Source organism: Gracilinanus agilis, chromosome 4 (genome assembly GCF_016433145.1).
Source record: "Gracilinanus agilis isolate LMUSP501 chromosome 4, AgileGrace, whole genome shotgun sequence".
In the NCBI taxonomy this organism is placed as follows: domain Eukaryota; kingdom Metazoa; phylum Chordata; class Mammalia; order Didelphimorphia; family Didelphidae; genus Gracilinanus; species Gracilinanus agilis.
The window spans coordinates 132,086,172-132,106,769 of record NC_058133.1 but is presented as its reverse complement, the minus strand read 5'-3'; the positions used below and the strand labels follow the sequence as shown (position 1 = coordinate 132,106,769).

Here is a 20,598-nt window from a genome sequence, read left to right as displayed (position 1 = left end):
AGGAAGGAAGGAAGGAAGGAAGAAAGAAGGAAAGGAGGAAGGAAAGGAGGGAGGGAGGGAGGGAGGAAAGGAGGAAGGGAAAAAGAAAGAAAGGAAGGAAGGAAGGAAGGAAGGAAGGAAGGAAGGAAGGAAGGAAGGAAGGAAGCATTTGTATCATATTTTCTAGACACTCTATTCAATGTGATACAAATATAATCTCCTTTTATTCTCACAACAACCCTAGAAAGTAGATGCTATTATTATCCACATTTTACAATTGAGGAACCCAAGGAAAGCAGAAGTTAATTCACTTGCCCAGGGTCACAGAAGAATATGAACCCAAGTCTTCTAATAGAATCCCCAAATGCCTGATTTGGGTAAGATTTCAGAGGTTATTTGGCCCATATGAACCCCTGTGATTGCTGAACCAGTGCCAGTGAGCTCTGAAAATATAATAAGATTAGGTGACTTTTTAATAGAGATTTTGCAGAGATTATTTAATTTGATCCTCAACAACCCAATTAGCTAAATATTAATTGTTATTATCCTGAATATGAACATATGAATGGAACAGAGGTTCCAAGATATTAAATGACTTGCTTATGATCACACAGCTGCTAAATGTCAAAGGTGAAATTTAAATTCACACTTTTCTGACTCCAAATTCACCATTTCATCCACTCTTCCAAGTCTGGTCCTTCCATATACTCTGGGCAATTGCAATGAACATTGGCTAGCATTCAGATTTGAAGTTTCTGACTGTGACTCTGAGTAAGTTGTTTAATTTCTCTGTCTCTTTCTTAAAATCCTGATATCAGCTATCTCTCAGGGTTGTTTATGAGGATCAGTATAGCAAGTACTTTGTAAACTTTTAAGTATGATATCAGTCAAGCCACAGGGATGACACTTGTCATAAGACTGGCCCTGTGCCGGGGCCTGAGCTATAACTACAGAGAATGAAACGATCCCTACCTATAACAAACTTGCATTCTAATGAGGGAGACAAGAAACATATGAATAAATATATGCAGTATAAATTCAATTTTTATACATATATTCACAATGTAGTTAGAAAGTTTTGGGGGAGAAAGGGAAGTTGGGATTGGGAAAGGCTTACTACAGAAAATGTCACTTAAGTGGCATTGTAGAAGAAGAGAAGGTATTGATAAGGCAGAGATAAGGAGGGAATGTATGGATGCCCAGTAGAGAGATGGGAAATGGAATTAATGTACTAATAAATTATGAAGAACTTTCACTCCTCAGTTCATATTTTTAAGAACTTGAAATACTATTAAGTAAATCCTTCTATAAAATAATAATATTACTTAATAACATAATTGAGTTATGTTAAGGACTATGGAGACAGAAGCGTGGAGACATTTGGGGGCCAAAAGCAACCATTAAAACTGGGTTGATGGGGGCAGCTAGGTTGCTCAATGGGTTGGTTGGGAGCCAAGCCTAGAGATGGGAGATCCTTGGTTCAAATCTGGCCTCAGATACTCTCTATCTTTATGATGTGGGCATTAACTACATTATCTAGTCCTTACCACTCTTCTGTCTTGAAATCAATATACATTTTATTACAGAAGGTAAGGGTTTAAAAAAAAAGGTAGCTTGATGACAAATCCAGGTAAATTATCAGGTAAAAATGTGTGAGCATCTAGGTGGTACAGTGGATAGAGCACTGGACATGGAATCAGCAAAATTCATCATCCTGAGTTCAAATCTGATCTCAGACACTTACTAATTGTGTGACCCTGGTCAAGTCACTTGGTTTTGTTTGTCTCAGTTTCCTCTTCTGTAAAATGAGGAAATGGAAACTCTCTTCGCCAAGAAAACTCCCAGTGGAGTCACAAAGAATCAAATAAAACTGGAATGACCCAACAACAACAACAAAAATCGTGCGAGGAATAGGGAGATGGCATTTTTGGTTAGATGAGAGTGTAGGAGAGAGAATAATGTCCAGTGAAGCTTGCAAGATGGATGGGGACAGTTGTGAAGGGCTTTAAAAGTGAAACAGAGAAGTTTACATTTTATCCTAGAGGTAATAGGAAGCCACTTGAGTTGATTGAGTGGGGGGGTCACATGGGCAGCAAGTGTTTGGGGGGTGATGAACAGGATTAGAGGGAGGCGTGAGGGAGGGAGAGCAGTTACAGTAATCTAGGTGAGATGTGTGGTAATGAGAGCCTGAACTGAATCAGTAGCTGTGTGAATAGGGAGAAGAGGTTAGATGCAAAAGATGCTGTGAAGATATAAATGGCAAAATTTGGCAACAGATTAAATATTTTTCATGAGAAGTTGAGGACGATGCCAAAGTACCAAGCCTGGGAGCCTGGAAGGATAGCAGAGCTTTCAAGAGAAAAAAGGTAGTTTAGAAGAGGGAAGAGTTTGAGGTGGGGAGAGATAATTACCATATAATTATGAGCCATTACTGTTATTATTATTACCCAACACTTCCTCTCAAAGATCTCAAAGATTCTAGAAAATTAGAGAGGTACTGCAGGATTAAAGAAAGGCAGATATTCAACTTTTTTTTTTTCAAACATAGAGCCAGGGGTGGGAGTGGGGACAACTATTGACCAATGAATTTTTTTTAAATATAATTTTTATTTTATTTAAAAAATATATTTTTTCCATGGTTACATGATTCGTGATCTCTCCTTTCCCCTCTTCCCTCCCCACTCTGGGAGTTGACAAGCAATTCCTCTGGGTCATACATGTATTATTACTCACAACCTATTTCCATATTATTCACTTTTGAAATAGAGTAGTCTTTTAAAACCAAAACCTTTACATCAATTAATGGCAATATTCTAGACTATATTATTAAAAGGTTTGAGGGCAGTTAGGTGGTGCCACTGGTGGATAGAGCATTGGGTCTAGAACGGTCAGTTCCAATTTAGCCTCACGTGCTTATTAGCTGTGTGACTAGACGACTTAACCCTATTTGCCTCGGTTTCCTCATCCCTAAAATGAGTTGGAGAAGCAAACCACTCCAGTATTTCTGCCAAGAAAATACCAAATGGGGTCCCAGAGAGTCAGACATAAAAGAAAAATAATTGAACAACAGCTACCACAAAAACAAGAAGATTAAATGGTTAGTGAAGACCTAGAGATGGAGGTTGTGATGATATAGAGCCAGCAGGGTTTAATAAAGAGGAGATCATGCCATCATCATGATAACTAACACTTAGCTCTTACTATGTGCTAGGTATGATGCATTATTATCTCATTTGATCTTCACAATAACCCTGAAACATAGGTATTCTTATTGTTTCCATTTTACAGATGAGGATACTGAGGCAAACAGACTAAATGATTCGCCCAGAGTCACAGAGCTAGTAAATGTCTGAGACCAGATTTGAACCCAAGTCTTCCTGACTGTAGGCTAAAACTCTATCCCCTGCACCATGTTATTGTCCCTTTTGAGAGGATTTCTAGACTGTTAGAGCAAGGGGACATTGTCAGAAGAGGTTATCTAGATTCTCGACAAGCTTTTGACAAGATATCTAATGCAGCTTTGTGGCTCTAGACAGTAGCATAGTTAGGTGAATTAAAAAAAACTCTTGAATGCTTGGCTTCAGAGCAAGAACATTAATTGTTCGGTGACAGCTTGGAGGGAAGTTTGACTTGTGCTATTTAGCATTTTTATCAATGACTTGGCTAATGGCGTAGATTGTCATGCTTTCCAGATTTGTAGATGGCACAAAGCTGGGGGTGGGGACTAGTGAGCACACTGAAAAACGGAGTCAAGTATTAAGTTAGAACACGGAAGGGAAGCCTGTTGTAGTGGAAGGAACCTGGGCTTTGGAGTCAGAGAACCTGGGTTCCATTACCACTTGTCACTTACTACCTATGGGACCTTGACTTCACTTCTCTGGCCTCCATTTCCTCATGGAAAATGAGGAGTCGGACTAAATTCCCTCTAAGATCCCTTGCAGCTCGAAATCTTTGATCCTAAGATCCCAGGGACATTGGTCCAAATTGAATAAGATGAAATATAATCAGGATAAATGAAAAGTTATATTCCCATGTTAAAAAGCGAACTTCACAAATATAAGATAGGTGAGATGTTAGACAGAAGTTCCTCTAAAAAAGAGCCAGAAGGGCAGCTAGGTGACTCAGTGGATTGAGAGTCAGGTCCAGAGATAGAAGTCCTGAATTCAAATATGACCTCATATACTTCCTAGCTGTGTGATTCTGGACAAGTCATTTAACCTCAACTGCCTACTCTACTCTTCTGCATTGGAACCAATACACAGGATTGATTCTAAGATGGAAGGTAAGGGTTTTAAAAAATGAGCTGGAGATGTTAGTAGACCACAAGCTCAATTTGAGTCAAAAGTATGATATGGCAACCAAGAATATCACCATGACCATAGACCGGGCTGAGAGGCAGTATCCAGGGTGAGGAAAGATGATAATCCAGCTGTCATGTAGGACTGAATTCAGGGTAACAAGAGAGGCCAACCAAACTGGAATGGACCTGGAGAGGAATGGTACTTAGTAGGATATGGTTCTAAGAGATGTTTTCCTTTAGCCTTAGCTTTTTTTTAAACTCTTTTCCAAACTTCACCAATTGCTTAACCCCAAAGAAGGTCACTGAGCCTCCTCACATACTTGATTCCTTATCCTATTTGGCTAGCATAGTTCAGAGATGTCCTTACCCAATTAGTAATCGAGTAATTCTCTGTATTCTACCAATGCCGCCATGTTTTGGTTTCAGGGTTTAGCATATATTTCATCTTCCCTATTCTGATTCTTCCACTCTGACCCTCTTCCTCACTCTCCTTCTACTAGAACCTTGGCCTTTGCCCCTGAAACTACCTTGTGCTCTAATAAATGAGCCTTTGTTTGTTGTTCTTTTGGTGTAGTTATTTTCAGTCATATCCAACTCTCCATGGCCCAAGTGAGGGTTTTCTTAGTAAAGATACTGGAGTGGTTTGCCAGTTCCTTTTCCAGTTCATTTGACAGATGAGGAAACCAAAGCAAACATAGTTAAGCGACTTACCCAGCATCACACAGCTACAAAGTACCTGAAGCTGGATCTGAACTCGTGAAAATGAGCCTTCCTGATTCTAAGCCCAGTGCTCTCTCCACTGCACCTCTTAGCTCATCTTCCCCCAAACTAGGTCTTGATATCACTTCTGACCATTTCCAAGCCATGCTGCCATGTATATTTTCTCCTCCCCCCTTTCTAGCTTTCTTTTTATATTCTGCCTTCCCTCATTAAAATGTAAGCTCCTTGAGAGCAGGAACTGTTTCGCTTGTATTTGTATCCTTCAGCTCTTGGCATATAGAAAGCAATCAAGAAATGCTTTATTGTTGGTTCATTTATTTGTTCACAACACAAAATCCAGACCACAAATACACAATTTTTAGGGTTTATTCATGAAAGGAATATTTCATATAATATGTTATTAAAGAGATGTAAGGCAAGAAGGGAAGGCAGGTCATGCTTTGAACAGTGAAGAAGTACTGATGGATAGACAGCCTGTGGGTTCGGTTGGTATGCACATATATATCAGATTTAGGAAGAAGACCTTGCAGAGAGTTTTCTGGAATCCACAGGCAATAGGCACAGAGAATGGATTTTGATCTATATCTTTGGAGGAAGTCTCCATATCAAGGAGAGCACAAATCTATTGAAGTATCAAAGTATTCACAAGGGCAAAGAGCCCTATGTAAAAACGGGATTGAAGGAGACTAAAAGCACCAGTAAAGGAATACTCTTCAGCATAGATCGGTGATTCCCAAAGTGGGTGCCACCGCCCCCTGGTGGGTGCTGCAGTGATCTAAGTGGGGGGTGATGGCCACAGGTTCATTTATCTTTCCAAAAAAAATTAATTTCCAGGGGGCTAAGTAATATTTTTTCTGGAAAGGGGACGGTAGTCCAAAAAAGTTTGGGAACCACTGGCATAGATTAACAGTACCAAGCATTTAGAATTAGGGAATGAATACCTTCATGTGGTCACATTATTCGAAATCATACATTGGGTGGGAACCAATGACTATGTTTTACATCATGAAAGTTGCAAAAAGTGCTGATTTGAATAGATTTGTTATTTGCAACTAATCTGGACTAGTTGAACCTAAACTTGTTAAAAATTTTAGCTAAACCTCCCTGAACCTATCTCAGCCTCTTAGTTTAACTACTTTGTATATATTTATTTTATTTGTATTTGTACTTTATTATTTATATTTGTATTTATACTTTTTTACTAGTATTTATGCTTTTTATATTTGTACTTATACTTTTTTTGTCTATACTTTGTCTACATTTGTGTTTATTCACTTCATCTTTATGCCATCTGTGTTTCTATACTCAGTTGTCTCACCTATTAGAATGTAATCTCCTTGAACATAGGGATTGTTCCATGTGCTATTCTCATATCCCAGCACCCCATACCATGCCTGGTACATTATAGGCACTTTATAAATGCTTTTTGACTGATTAATTCCCAGCCTACACCATGACATGCTATTTCTATTACTGTTTGCCAGAGAATGGTGTGTTTCCTAATGGAGTGCTATTATATCAGTTTGGGATTTGGCCACTTGGGTGCTGAGGACTCATGCTCACTGTAAGGAAGAAGTCAGCATTTTGATTGCCATGAGTTTTTAGAACTCTACCAACATTCTTATGTAGTTAGACTATGACTAAGTAGGCACTTTTTACTCTTTGGAAATGGTAAAAAGGAGAGAGAATAGGAAAAGGTCTCTAAAAAGTCTTTTTGGCTCTAAATATAGCATTTTATTCATGATTTCAAGACCAGAATTCCTGTGGGCTATGTAGGGAAGCTAGATGGGATTTAAAAAGCCATTTATTTTGATCCTTCCTTTTATATGTGAGGAAACAGAAGTCTGAGGAGGTGATGTGACTTGTTTTCAGTTACCCAGAAAGTTAGTACCCAAGATGGGATTTGAATCCAGGTCCTCTGACTCTAAAGCCAGAAAATTTTCCGTTATATTTGTGACATTCATGTTTTGAATCCAAACATGAAACTTTATATGTACCTCAATTAAATTTCATTTTATTTCATTCATCCCAAGGACTTTTAAAATTTTCGCCCTCTAATTCATTTCATTAGCCATCTTTCCTTTTTTATTCAGTTGATAACTTGAAATTTTGCCTTTAACCAAGTCATTGATTGAAAAAAAAAAAGGTCAGAACACACAAGCTCAAGTCTAGATTCCTGGGACATTTGACCAGAGACCTCTGCAAAGGAGCATGTTAATGACTGCTCTTTGGGTCAAACCATTCAGTTGATTCAAAATCTACCAAAGGCACTGCCATTTGATCCTGTCTTCATTTTTTCCATCAGAATGCCATAAGATATCCTGATGCACACTCTGCTAAAATCTAGGGGAACAATTTCTGCAGCATCCCCCGATCAATCCTTCGAACCTTGTCCAAGAAGGAAATGAGGTCAGTCTACCAAGCCGTAGCTCTGATGAAGCTATTGTGGTGGTTCTTTGGCATCACCACTCCCCATCCTAGATGTTTAATGAGTGTCCCTTTAATAATATATGCCAGAAATTTTAGCAGGAATGGAAGTCAAGCTTTCCGAGCTAAAGTTTTCAGGCTCACCAAGTGCAGCAAAATGCTCTTAAATAAATATCTTCTTACTTATTGTTGACATCAGCTCCCTCTTAGCCATTTTTTTCTCTCCTTTCTGACCCAAAGATTAATCTCCTAAGCACAGAAAGTGGAAGCAAAATATAACTCAAGTGACTTATTCTTCTCTTATTGATTAAATATCAAAATCCCATCTACCTCAAACACTGTATGATACAGTGGATAGAATTCTGGGCCTGGAGTCAGAAAGACCCGAGTTCAAATCCAGTCTCTACCACTTATTAGTTCTGTGACCTGGGCAACTCATTTAACTTCTGTGTAGCTCAGTTTCTCCAACTGTAAAATGCAGGTAATTGCACCACTCTCAAAGCGTTGTTGTGAGGATTGAATGAGACAGTATGTGTAAGGGACAGCTGGATTGAGAGCCAAGTTAGAGACTGGAGGTCTGGGTTCAAATCTGGCTTTAGATACTTCCTAACTGTGTAACCCTGGGCAAGTCACTTACCTCCATTTCTTAGCCCCTTATCATTCTTCTGCTTTGGAGCCAATACATAGTATTGATTCAAAGATAAAGGTATGAGTTTTAAAAAGAGAGAGAATATCTCTATCTATCTATCTATCTATCTATCTATCTATCTATCTATCTATCTATCTATATATCTCTATATCTATCTATCTATATCCATATCCATATCCATATCCATATCTATCTATCTATCTATCTATCTATCTATCTATCTATCTATCTATCATCTATCTATCTATCTATCTATCTATCTATCTATCTATCTATCTATCTATCTATCTATCAAGACCACTGCCTGTGGTCCACAGTAGGTACTTAATAAGTGTTTCTTTCCATCCTCTTCCTTCTTTGATTGCTTAAAGGGGTCTGTTAGTTCTTTTTTGGGTTATACCTTTGCTTCCATCATGATTTAGTGAATTTTTAGAGTAACTAGCACAAAAGAGATTTTAGGAATGGATGACCAAGAAGCTCCAGAGAAGCACCACAATAATGTTTTATATTTTTAAAAAGTTTTTAACAACAAATCAAAAAAGAAGGTAATTCACTGTGTTGCCCACAAATAAATAAAATAATACTATAACTTAAAGTACAGAAAAAGTACCCCTCTTCCTCAATCCCCTAAGTAGAAGAAATATAGTCATTTCTTACTTATAATCATGGCATATCAGAGTTAGAAAGGGAATTCAGAGCTCTAATCCAATCCCCTCATTTTATAGATGAAGAAACCAAGACCTAGAAAGGCAATGTGATTTGCCCAAGGTCAAGAAGGAAATACCTAGTGCATCTTGAATTTAAACTCAGGTCCTCCGATGTGAAAGCAAGCATTCTTCCTGTTGCACCACACTGAAATGACTGTGGCTTGACTTTCCTGTTCACATCACCTCTCTTTAGATATTTTTAAACAAAGCCCCAATAACAATTCTGTATGGCTCCCATTCTGTTACTCTGCAGAGAGTCACTAGATCTTGAGTGCCCCTGTTCTGCTGTTTCTTTGGGGTTCAAAACAACTGGTCTCCTTTAGAGGACATAGCCTGAAGCAATGCTCTTCCCCTTTGGTTTTTCTTCTTTGAAACCAGGGCTCCCTTTTATGCTTCTCTCTGGAGCAGTTTTCTCCTTTCTGGTTGTTTCTATGTAGCAGATTTTTCTTCTGAACTGGAGAAAGCCTCTCCCCAGAGGTTTTTACTGCCTTTGTGCCATATACCAGAGGATTATTGTGTTGTCACTGTGTCTGGAAAGGACCTTAGAGATACCATCTAGTACAAAACCTTCATCTTAAACATGAGGAAGCTGACACTCAAACATAAATGACTGCTCAAAGGTCACAAAAGGTGACAGAAAAGGGATGCAAACCCATGTTCTGACTCCCAGTCTAATGATCTTTCTATAGCCTCATATTGCTACCTCTTTTGATTCCAATCTACTCCCTCAAATGTAGACTTGGCAATTTCGTACTTTATAGAGACCTGAGAGGGGGCAGCTAGCTACTCAGTGAATTGGGAGACATGGCTAGAAATGGGAGGTCCTGGATTCAAATTTGGTCTCAGACACTTCCTTTCTGTATGACCCCAGGCAAGTCACTTAATAAATGTTTCTTTCCTTTCTGTTCCTTCTTTGATTGCTTAAAGAGGTTTGTTAGTTCCTTCTTGGGTTATGCCCTTGCTTCCACCACCATTTAGTGAATTTTCAGAGTAACTAGCACAAAAGAGATTTTTAGGAATGGATGACCAAGAACCTCCAGAGAACCACCCCAAAAGTGTTTCATATTTGCTGGGGAAATTATTACTATTATATTAACTATGTTAATTTACATATAATTATATTATTAATATCATTAATAGTTTATTAGTAATATTATTTCTAGTATAATACATTATTAATATTATTAATATATTTTAATTACATTATTTACTATTAATACATACTTTACTTTATTATGTTATATTATTAATGTATACTTATATTATTAATAATATTATTATTAAATTTCATTAGTAGTATATACTTATATAATAATTATATTGATATTATTAATAATAAATAAAAAGAAGAATAAAAAATTCACCATGTTACTCTTCAGCCTTGGAACCCATATATAGTACTGATTTTAAGAGAGAAGGTAAGAGTTAAAAAAAATAGTTAGATGGCACAGTGGATAGAATGCCAGGTCAACAGACCAGAGGTCCTGGGTTCAAATGTGACCACAAGCACTTCGTAGCTATGTGACCCTGGGCAAATCACTTAACCCTGTTTGCCAACCCTTGTTTCTTAGAATTGTTACCGACAGAAATTAAAGTTTTAGGGGAAAAAAAAGAACCAGAATTCTTTTTAGGCATAGATAACATATGTTAAAACAGTTCAATTCACAAAAATATTCAGATAATTCTTTTTTTTCATTACCTGCTCTTGTTAGCCATGTGTTTTTTGCTTCTTGATTTAGTGAACTTATTTGAGCCTGTTAATGAGCAACAACGGTGTAATGTCTTACTCCCATCCAGATTACATTGGCATTTTCATTCAGGGTATAAGTAACAAGAGCATTTGCAGGGAAGAGCTTTGGCACCACTCAAACACCATGGAAGAGGATATTTATTTTCCCTAAACATAAGGCTGGCCTTCAATATTAGCCTGATTCTACAGGTGCCTAAAGGCAGTTTGAAGGCAATTAAGTTATTTTGACGGTCACTGGCACCCTTTTGTTGAGTTGTTTTTAAAAATTCCAAGTTTATGTTCAACATGTAAGTGCATGTGCTACGGTAGTTTCTACTTTTATTAGGAATTATAGAATTTTAAAATGCAGAACTTTATTTTCTGATAGAACAGCAACCAAAACTAATTTTATTGCTGGAAAGATGATTAGTGATAAGTACTTACTACTTCAGGCTAACCTACTGTGTGACATCCATTAATAGCCAAGTCCCTTGCACCCTTTTGCTGTTGTATCTAGTGAATGTTGGTGTGTGTCTGAGAAAGAATATTTAGTGCACAGAAACTCTGTTCTAAGTTATTTTTCATATACATGAAAACCTACTTGATACCTTTAATGCCTGACCTATTCTGATGCCAACTCCCCATGGGATGGAGACTTCTCTCATTCACTGAGTTGATTGCTATTTAAAAAAACAAAAACAAAAAAAACAAACCTCCTATCTTCTCTCTTAGAATTGATATTGATTATAAGACAAAAGAGCAGTAAGGGCTAGGCAATTGGGGTAAGTGATTTGCCCAGAGTCACACAGCTAGGAAATGTCTGAAGCTAGAATTGAACCCAAGTTCTTCCAATGCCATGCTTGGCTCTCTATCCACTATGCTACCCAACTGTGGGGGTACTTTGTCCTTCCTAAAATGACCTTACATTTCTTTATCTATGTGATGTGCTATCTCTTCCAGTAAAATATAAGCCTCTTCAGGACAGGGACAATTTTATTTAGTTTTTCTATGTTCCTTGTTTGTTTATAATGATAACAATAATAGCTAGAATTTATATAACACATTAAGATTTGCAAAACACTTTACAAATATTATGTCATTCAATCCTTACCTTGTGAGGGAAATACTATTTTTAATCCTCATTTTGCAGATGAAGCAACTGAGGACAACAGAGGTTAAGTGACTTGCCCAGGATCTCTCAGCTGGCAAATGACTCAGGCTAGATTTGAATTCTGTCCTTCCTAGCTCCAGGTTCAGTGTGCTATTCACAGCACAACCTAGCTGTTTCTTAGTAGAGGCTTTATAAATGTTAGTTGAGTTAAATCCCCAGGTAAGCCTGAAGTTCTGTTTTTCAGGTTAAATATCATACTTTGGGATTACAGAATCATTATGCCAAAAAAACTTCCATGATAATTGCATGGCATGATGTCTAAAGTGCTGAACTTGGAGTCAGGAAGAAGTGGGTTCTAATCCTTCTTTTGACATTTTTTTATCTTTACAATAACAGACATGTCACTTCTTGGCTTGTCGGAGCTTCAGTTTTCTCTCTTGTAATTTTGTAGAATCTACTTCTCAGGGTTGTTGTAAGATTAAAATGAAATATTATTTGTTAGAAGGACAGCTAAATGACTCAGTGGACAGAGCACCTCATCTGGTCATGGCGGGGGGGAGGCTTGGGTTCAAATTTGGCCTCAGATGCTTCCCAGCTATGTGACCTTGGGCAAGTCACTTAAGTCTGCCTTAGAACTGATGAAATTAGAACTGAAGAAATTAAGACAAACAGGGTTAGGTGTCTTGCCCAGGATCATACAGCTAGTAAATGTCTGAGAATGGATTGGAACTCAGGTTTCCCTGACTCCAGACCCTTCGCTCTATTTACTGTGCCACCTAGCTGGTCATCTGTTACTAAGGTCTGGACATTACTAATACTAGATAGCCAGTGTCCATTTTACTTAAAATTCTGCACATTGTCCAATCCAGTCTGCCACAAATCAACCATTTGTGGTATTGTCCAATTTTCCTCCTTAATATACTAATTAATCCAGAAGTGATTAACAGGTAGGTCAGAACAAATAGGGATTCACTGCTAATTATTCATGTGAATGACTCTTTCCAATCAATCAATAAACATTTATTAAGGGCTTACTATGTGCCAGGCATTATGCTAAGTACTGGGGTTACAAAAAGGGCAAAAGACAGTTTCTAATCTCCAGGGACTTAAATTTTAATAAGAGAGACAACATGCAAACAAATTTATACAAAGTGAGCTACAAATAGCACAAGTAGGAAATAACTAACAGAAGGGAACTAAAGGAATTAAGAAGGGTTGGGAAGACTTCCTGTAGAAGATGGGATTTAAGTTAGGATGGACTTCCCAGGATGGACTTATGACTGCTCTTTTACAGATAGATGCTGGGAAGGTTGACTTGAGGCATGCAGTTCTATTTGTCAACCATGTTTTTAATTTTATTTATTTATTTTTTAGAATATTTTTCCATGTTTACATGATTCATTTTCTTTTGCTCTTCTCTGCCCTCCCTCCTCTCAAAGCTGACAAGCAATTCCCCTGGGTTGTACAAATGTTGTCACTTGATACCAATTTCCATTTTTTTTCCTTTTAAAATTTTTTCTTTATTTTTTAGAATATTTTTCTGTGGTCAACAATCTTTTGCTTGCATATTGGCCCTGAAAGAAAAGACAGTTTCTGTTTCTTACAAACAAGCTCCACAAAGGCAATTCAGCCTAGGCAATCACAGGGTAATGTGGAAGGATGTCACTTCTCTGGTGAATCCAGGCTGGGTGTTATATACTCAACCCATCTGGCTCACTCCAGAATAACATGTTAGAGAATTTAGCCTCTCCTAGTAGATGAGCAGTTTGGTTGAACACGGGCCATTTGGGAACTCCTTTCCATAGGCAGAAACACCAATTGGAGGTGAAATTGAAATTAGAATAAAGCTTTCCGGCCTGGAATGTCTACACAGAGTTAGTACCAGGGGCAATGGAAAGGGCTGGTGGCAGGACCTCAACATAGAAATGTTATTCTATACTAAAAGCACTGAGACCTAATTAAAAAGGACCTGATGCTGAGACTGAGGTGGAGATGGCACCAATTCAAAAAATCATTTTTTGGAGCCCTCACTTTCTGCCTTAGAATCAGTACTAAGTATGGGTTCCAAGGCAGAAGAGTGGTAAGGGTAAGGCAATGGGGGTTAAGTGACTTACCCAGAGTCATGTGGCTAGGAATTATCTGAGATCAGATTTGAATCCAGGATCTCCCATCTCCAGAACTGGCTCTTTGTCCACTGACCCATTTAACTGCTCCAAAAGATCATTTTCAATAACAGTATTTACTAAGTACCTGATGTGTACAAAGTGCTACGGGGAGTTAAGGAAAGAATTTCTCTGAAATTCACCATCTACTCGTAGGGATTATTGGTAGGATCCAAATATTGTCCAGTTAACAAACTCTCAGCTTACCAAGAAATAGATATGGCATGAGATGCCACCAGAGATCCCCTTCATGGTTGAAGATCCCCTAATCCCTGGGCTTGCTCTTGCTATTGCTGCCATCTTCCCTAAAGCCTTCCTTCTCTTACCATTGTCATGGGGCACATCAGAGCTGCCTAACTTCCTCCCCACCTCTTTGCTGTTGAATTCCTTCCCCTATTTCCCACTTTACCTATTTCAAGACCTGGAAGGCTAAGCCTCAGTTTTCTAATCTGTAAAATTTAGACTAATCATATCTTTACTACTTAGCTCCTAAGGTAGATATTGGACTTAAATGATGCTGTTATTCTTCTTTTTCTTTTCTTTTTTTTTAAAACACTTAACTTCTGTGTATTGACTTATAGGTGGAAGAGTGGTAAGGGTAGGCAATGGGGGTCAAGTGACTTGCCCAGGGTCACACAGTTGGGAAGTGGCTGAGGCCGGGTTTGAACCTAGGACCTCCTGTCTCTAGGCCTGGCTCTCAATCCACTGAGCTATCCAGCTGCCCCTGATGCTGTTATTCTAAGGCATTTTGCTGACAATGCTACAGTAGCAAGCATTTATACAATGTTTTAGGATTTTCAACATGCTTTACAAATATTATTTTATTCTGACAACAGCCTTTGGAGGTAGATACTATTAATATCTCTATTCTGTAGCTGAGGAAACTGAGGTAGACAGAGGTTAAGTGACTAGCCCAGGGTGGCACAGCTAGGCAGCTAGGTGGACCAATAAATTGAGTGCTGGACCTACAGTCAGGAAGATCTGAGTCCAGCTGTGACCTCAGATACTTCCTAGCTGAGTGACCCCCTGGACTGGCCACTTACCTTTTGTTTGTCTCAATTTCCTCAACTGTAAGATGGGGATAATCACAGAATCTTCCTCCCAGGGTGGTTGCAAAAATCAAATGAGATAATGACTCTAAAATACTTAATAGAGTGCCCGACATATAGTATATACTACAGAAATGTTAACTGCTATTATTGTGATTATTGCTAAATGTTTCAAGCTGCATTTGAAATCAGGTGACCCCAGGTCCAGACCTCTACCCACAGCACCGCATAGGTGTCACTATTTAAAACATCCACCCTTGAAGTTGATAATATTGCTTCTATGGGAAAATTCATTCTGCATTCCTAACAACTGACTCAAAAACAAACTTTTAAAAAATGTCAACCATTCATTAGTTGGGGATCATCTGCATATAAAGATATAAGTAACTATAACTCATAAATATATACATACCTGACCACTTAAAATTGATAAAATCGAGGCCCCCCCCAAAAAAAGTTATGACTTGTCCTAGATCACATCAGTATCAAATAGTGGATATTTGAACTCATGTCTTCTGATTCCCAAGCCAGCACACTCTCTAATGTACTATATACTATCTATTCTGCTAAGCTATAGAAAAAGCTGAAGAGGATTGCTAGAATGGTTGGGTGCCTGGAGTAAGACAGCATTTGATTGGACAAGTTTCTTTAATAAATCTATTTCCAAGCAGAATTCTAAAGGAAGAGAGGAATGATGTGGTGGGGATGGAATAAGAGAGATATTTTTTCCCTTTTTTTTTGGTCCAGATTTATGATTTCATCAGTATAATTGAGAGCCTTCTCTGCCAATGCAGCTTTTCTGTACCTTATCTTCAAATTGAAATCTTAGAGAGTTGTGACTTGCCCAGGATCACATAGCTGGCATGTGCCATAGATAGGACATGAACTCAGATCTTCTTGACTTAGAAGCCAACTCTCTATCGACTGATCCAACACTGCTTCTCTCTCTTCTAAGTTACAGGGAATAGTTTTGTTTGTTTTTGTCATTTTTGGAAGGAGTGAAGTTTTGGAAGGAGTGAAGTGAACACACTGTTTTACCATGAACTTCATTTATGTATTACCTTTCTTTCTGAGTTGTAGCCTTCTCCCTTTCTTTCCCCTCAAAACTTGTAGTTACAGGATTAGAAGATACTACCACTAATTAGTATCATAAATTACAGCTGAAATGGAGCTTAGACTTCATCTAGGTCAATCCTTTTATTTTGATGAAAATGAAGGAAACTGAGACCTTGAAGCTTGTCCAAGGGACTTGTCCAAGGTCATAGTGGCAATAAGTGGCAAAAATCAAGATTTGTATCCAGGTCCTTTGACTCCAAATGAATCATTCTTTCCAATGTTGTGGAATATCTATGGTGGCAAACAGGCAGTATGGCATAATAAACAGAAATTCTAAGACTAATTATATGATTGTGGGAAAGTCTCTGAGACTCAGTATACTCATTTGTAATGGCACAGCTAGGTGGTGCAGTAGAATGCTGTGCCAGGAGTCAGAAGACTCATCTTCCTGAGTTTGAATCTGGCCATAGACACTTACTAGCTGTATGACCCTGGGAAAGTCACATTTGCTTCAGTTTCCTCATTTGTAAAATGAGCTGGAGAAGGAAATGGCAAACCACTTCATTATCTTTGCCAAGAGAATCCCAAACAGGAGACATAAAGAGTTAGATTTGACTGAAAAACAATTGAACAATAACTCTTCATCTTTAAAAAGATTCTTGCCCAGCTCTCCTCACAGGATTGACATGAAGAAGATTGTTTGCAGATTACAGCATACTTCATAAGTATTTTCTATTCTGTTATCAGAACCTATGTATTTCCTTTTTTAAAATTTGAATTTAATTTTTTCAGTTCAAAAATATCTGTTTTTGCTTCTACCTATCTTCCCTACCTTAGAAAAATGAACAAAAAAACCCATTAAGATAGTTTTCATAGTCAAGCAAGACAAATTCCGACACAGCCCATGTCCAAAAGAATGTCTCGATGTGTATCATATATCCATCACTTCTTTGATGGGCGTGTGTCATTTGAAATTGTTGTAAGCCCTGGAAGACTATAACTCCCAGGGCTCTCTGCTACAACTTCCCCTGACTACTCCCACTTCCTTTGTGGGAGGTGTCAGAGAAAGTATAAAAGAGAAAGTTTGGTGCCTTTTCTGTCTCTCTCCCCTGGAGGCTCTGCTCTGGGAGACTCTCTGATCCTGAGCTCTCTCTCTCAGCGCCTTTTCCCCTTTCTATCTACCTCCTAGTTTTCCCTAGACCTTCCCTTTTCTAATTAAAATAAAACCCAGCTATTCTAAACCCTAAATTGCTCTCTGATCTTTTATTTGAGCACCTGAAGGGCTCTGATCAATTTCCCCCTCCCAGGGCTGGGGAAGCCACCTGCCTTTCCCTTCCTCTTCCTTCCTCTCTCCTTTCTCCCATTCCTCCAATCCTTCTACCTTCATCCCTTCGCCCTCCTCACAGGGGTCAGGTCTTCAGGAACTGTGATTGGCCATTGAATTGACCAAAATTCTTAAAAACAAAAAAACGAAAACAAACAAACAAAAAAAAACCACCCTTTTATCTTCCCTCTTAGAATCAATAGTCAATACTTGTTCCAAGATGGAAGAAGGGTAAGGGCTAGACAATAAGAGTTAAATACTTGCCCAGGGTCACACAGCTAGGAAGTGGTCTCCTATCTCTGGCCTGGCTCTTAATCTGCTGAGTCACCTAGCTGCCCCCAATTGACCAGGATACTCAAGTCTCTTAAAGTTGTTTCCTTTTTAATGTTTTTGTTATATTATAAATTGTTTTTCTGATTCCATTCACTTCACTCTGCATCAGTTCATACAAGTATTCCTAGGTTTCTCTGAAACCATCCCCTTGAATCATTTCTCATGGTACAAAAGTATTCTGATCAGTCAATAAGCATTTATTAATGGCCTGCTAAATATCAGACACTCTATTAAGTATTAGGGATATAAAGAATAGTAAAAGATAGTCCCTGCCCTGGAGGAACTCATAAATCACACACATATAAACACACATGCAAACACAACTGACACTTAAATAGCCTGATTTCAGGTTGGGTTATTACTCAAATGAACCTCACAAACCACTGATTTGTTGCCATCCTCTGGGCAGTTAAAAGCATGGAAAATGGCCAGAACTTTAAAACTGTTTCTTACATTCATCTTTCCTGCTTATCTCCCAGGTCTTTCCCCAATTTATGAGAGGGAGAAGGGAGAAAGGAAGGAAGGAAAGAAGGAAGGAAGGAAGGAAGGGAGAATGGAAGGAAGGAAGGAAAGAAAGAAGGAAGGAAGGAAGGAAAGAAAGAAGGAAGGAAGGAAAGAAGGAAGGGAGAATGGAAGGGAGGGAGGGAGGGGGGAAGGAAGGAAGGGAGGAAATAAGGAAGGGAGGGAGGAAGGGAGGAAGGAAAGAAGGAAGAAAAGAAGGAAGGAAGGGAGAATTGAAGGGAGGGAAGGAAGGAAGGGAGGAAGGAAAAAAGGAAGGGAGGAAGGGAGGGAAGTAGGGAGGAAGGAAGAAAGAAAGCAAGAAGGAAGGAAGGAGCAAATAAATTGTTAAACTTTCTCAATTGATGGGAAATTCCTTGGTTTTTAGTTCTTTGATAACACAAAAAGAATGACTATTAATGTTTTTTATACATTTGGTAATATTTTTATATATTTAATATTTATAGTAGTACTTTTGTACATATGGAAAAGATGTTCATTTGGGGCTTCTTTTTTATCTCTTTGGAGATGTGGCTAGTAGTAATACGACTGGGTCAAAGTGTTTTTTCATGGTTTAGTGATTTGCAGGAGGCTCCGTTCCAAGTTGCTTTCTGGAATGACTGAATCAATTCATAGCTCCACCAATAATGAATGAATGTACCTGTTTTCCTGTAGCCCATCTAAAAATATGAAATGCTTCATGAATTTATGTGTCATCTTTGTGCCTGAGCCATGCTAATCTTCTCTGTATTGTTCCTATTTTAGTCTCTGTGTTGCAAAAGAGAGCAATCCACCTTTCTCTCTGAGACTGGAAGGGAACGACATGCTAATGGCAAACTAGAGCACAAGCCTCATCCACCTGCTGTTCTGCAAAGCCTTGGAGCATATGTCCCTATCAGTCTCATGCGTCACATTGCAGACTCAGTGTGGATTCGGGGTGGTAATGAAGTGGCAATGGATGTTAGTTAATCAAACTATATTTTGTGATGTGGATAGCACAGAGTAAATTTACACGGAAAAAAAATCACTAGACAGGTTACCCTTAATTTCTACCTTTCTTCATCTCTTTTTCAAAGCTTCTAAAAACCCACTTGTTCTTTGTGAAGTGTTCCAGGCAACAAGCCCAGTTCTTTTGGTATATTCATTTCATCATCTCTCCTGTATCATTCCTCTGTGTGCCTCTAAACTGTGCGTCCTGGTAAGCAGAGTCTGTTGTTTATTGCCAGAACTGCTTTTACCTTGCAAAGTTTTGTATTTCCTGTTTTTGTTTTTTATTTTTAAGGCCCAGATTGCCGCCTTCCTTACATTGAAGATGCTGATATTGGTAATAAGACATACAAACATGGGGATAAGTTGATAATCAGCTGTCACGAAGGCTTCAAGATCCGATATCCCGACTTGTACAACATGGCATCGACATGTCGCAGCGATGGATCATGGGATAATCTGCCCATTTGTCAAGGTTTAGTACATGAAACTATTCCTTTTTATTGCGAGTCGGTATACCCGATTGCTATTTGCAAGTTTCTACAGCAGTATGATAATTGGTATAAAATAGAGACTATAAAAACGGAGTCTTTAACAAAATCCAGAGAAGTCTGGCTGTACCTGAGATATGATGACGAAAGCCTCTTACCCCTAGTTCCCAAGAGTGAATACCTGCTTTTTGCATTCTAATTCTGCATCCCAGATTGTTTCAATCTTAAAATATTTGAAAAAAAACTCAGTCTGTGGTGGAACATTTGCAAGGAAAACAACTTCCTCTTTAGCCTGTTAGGTGCCTCATTCGCTCTAAGAAATTGAACATCATTTAAAAATTAGGAGGCTTGTAAAGGGACTGTGAATGTAATGATGAACTATTGTATATTTAATGAAAATGTGAGAGTTTCTACAAAAGTACTAGGACATTTATACTTATTACAGTTGGGTGAGAATATATTCAAAACCAATTTTACAGAGGCTATTATTTTCCTAATAATGTTATCCCCTTTTATAATGCATGAAGAGCTGGAAAATAATCAAATCCAAATTACATACAAACCACATAGTGAATATTTATCTTCTCCTAGTCCTTAAATTTACAAATGGTAACATACAGGGGCCCTATTCATGAAAACAAGCTCTTGAATTCACATTAATTCTGATCTTATTTTTTGAAATGTGACTTGGGCCAAAGGACTAAGAATCCAATGCATAATTCATGAAGAGAGTGGGAGAAAGATATTATTTGCACCAAAATCACCCACATTTTAAAGTTGAGACAAATGCTAACTTTGTGCTTGGAAGTCACAATTGGCAGGGTCCCACATTACTCTGTGCCCCCCATAGTTAGGAGTTCATCATCTCTCTAAGTTAGATCTTAAGAGCCATGACCAGTGAAGAAATCAAGTCAAATTACAGGGGCAGAAGCATCTCAGACCTGCAGGTATCTTTTCTTTTCTTTCTGACAGCTTGTATATGTGGATGTATGTGTGTATCTGAATATATATGTATATATATATATATACACACACACACACACACACACACATATATATATATATACATATACATG

General features: G+C 38.2%; 1 protein-coding gene and 1 non-coding gene across 3 annotated transcripts in view; one reads left to right on the top strand and one right to left on the bottom strand.

The window, feature by feature from the left end:
* SUSD4 (sushi domain containing 4) overlaps positions 1-20,598 on the top strand; it is a 244,160-nt gene that overhangs the window by 130,133 nt on the left and 93,429 nt on the right. For both annotated transcript variants that reach the window (XM_044674034.1, XM_044674035.1), the window contains exon 3: positions 19,333-19,506. In XM_044674034.1, the coding sequence (XP_044529969.1) occupies positions 19,333-19,506 (174 nt within the window). The remainder of the gene's footprint in view (positions 1-19,332; positions 19,507-20,598) is intronic.
* Positions 18,727-18,833, bottom strand: LOC123248119. The gene has a single exon (XR_006506219.1). It is a non-coding gene; the product is annotated as a U6 spliceosomal RNA (small nuclear RNA).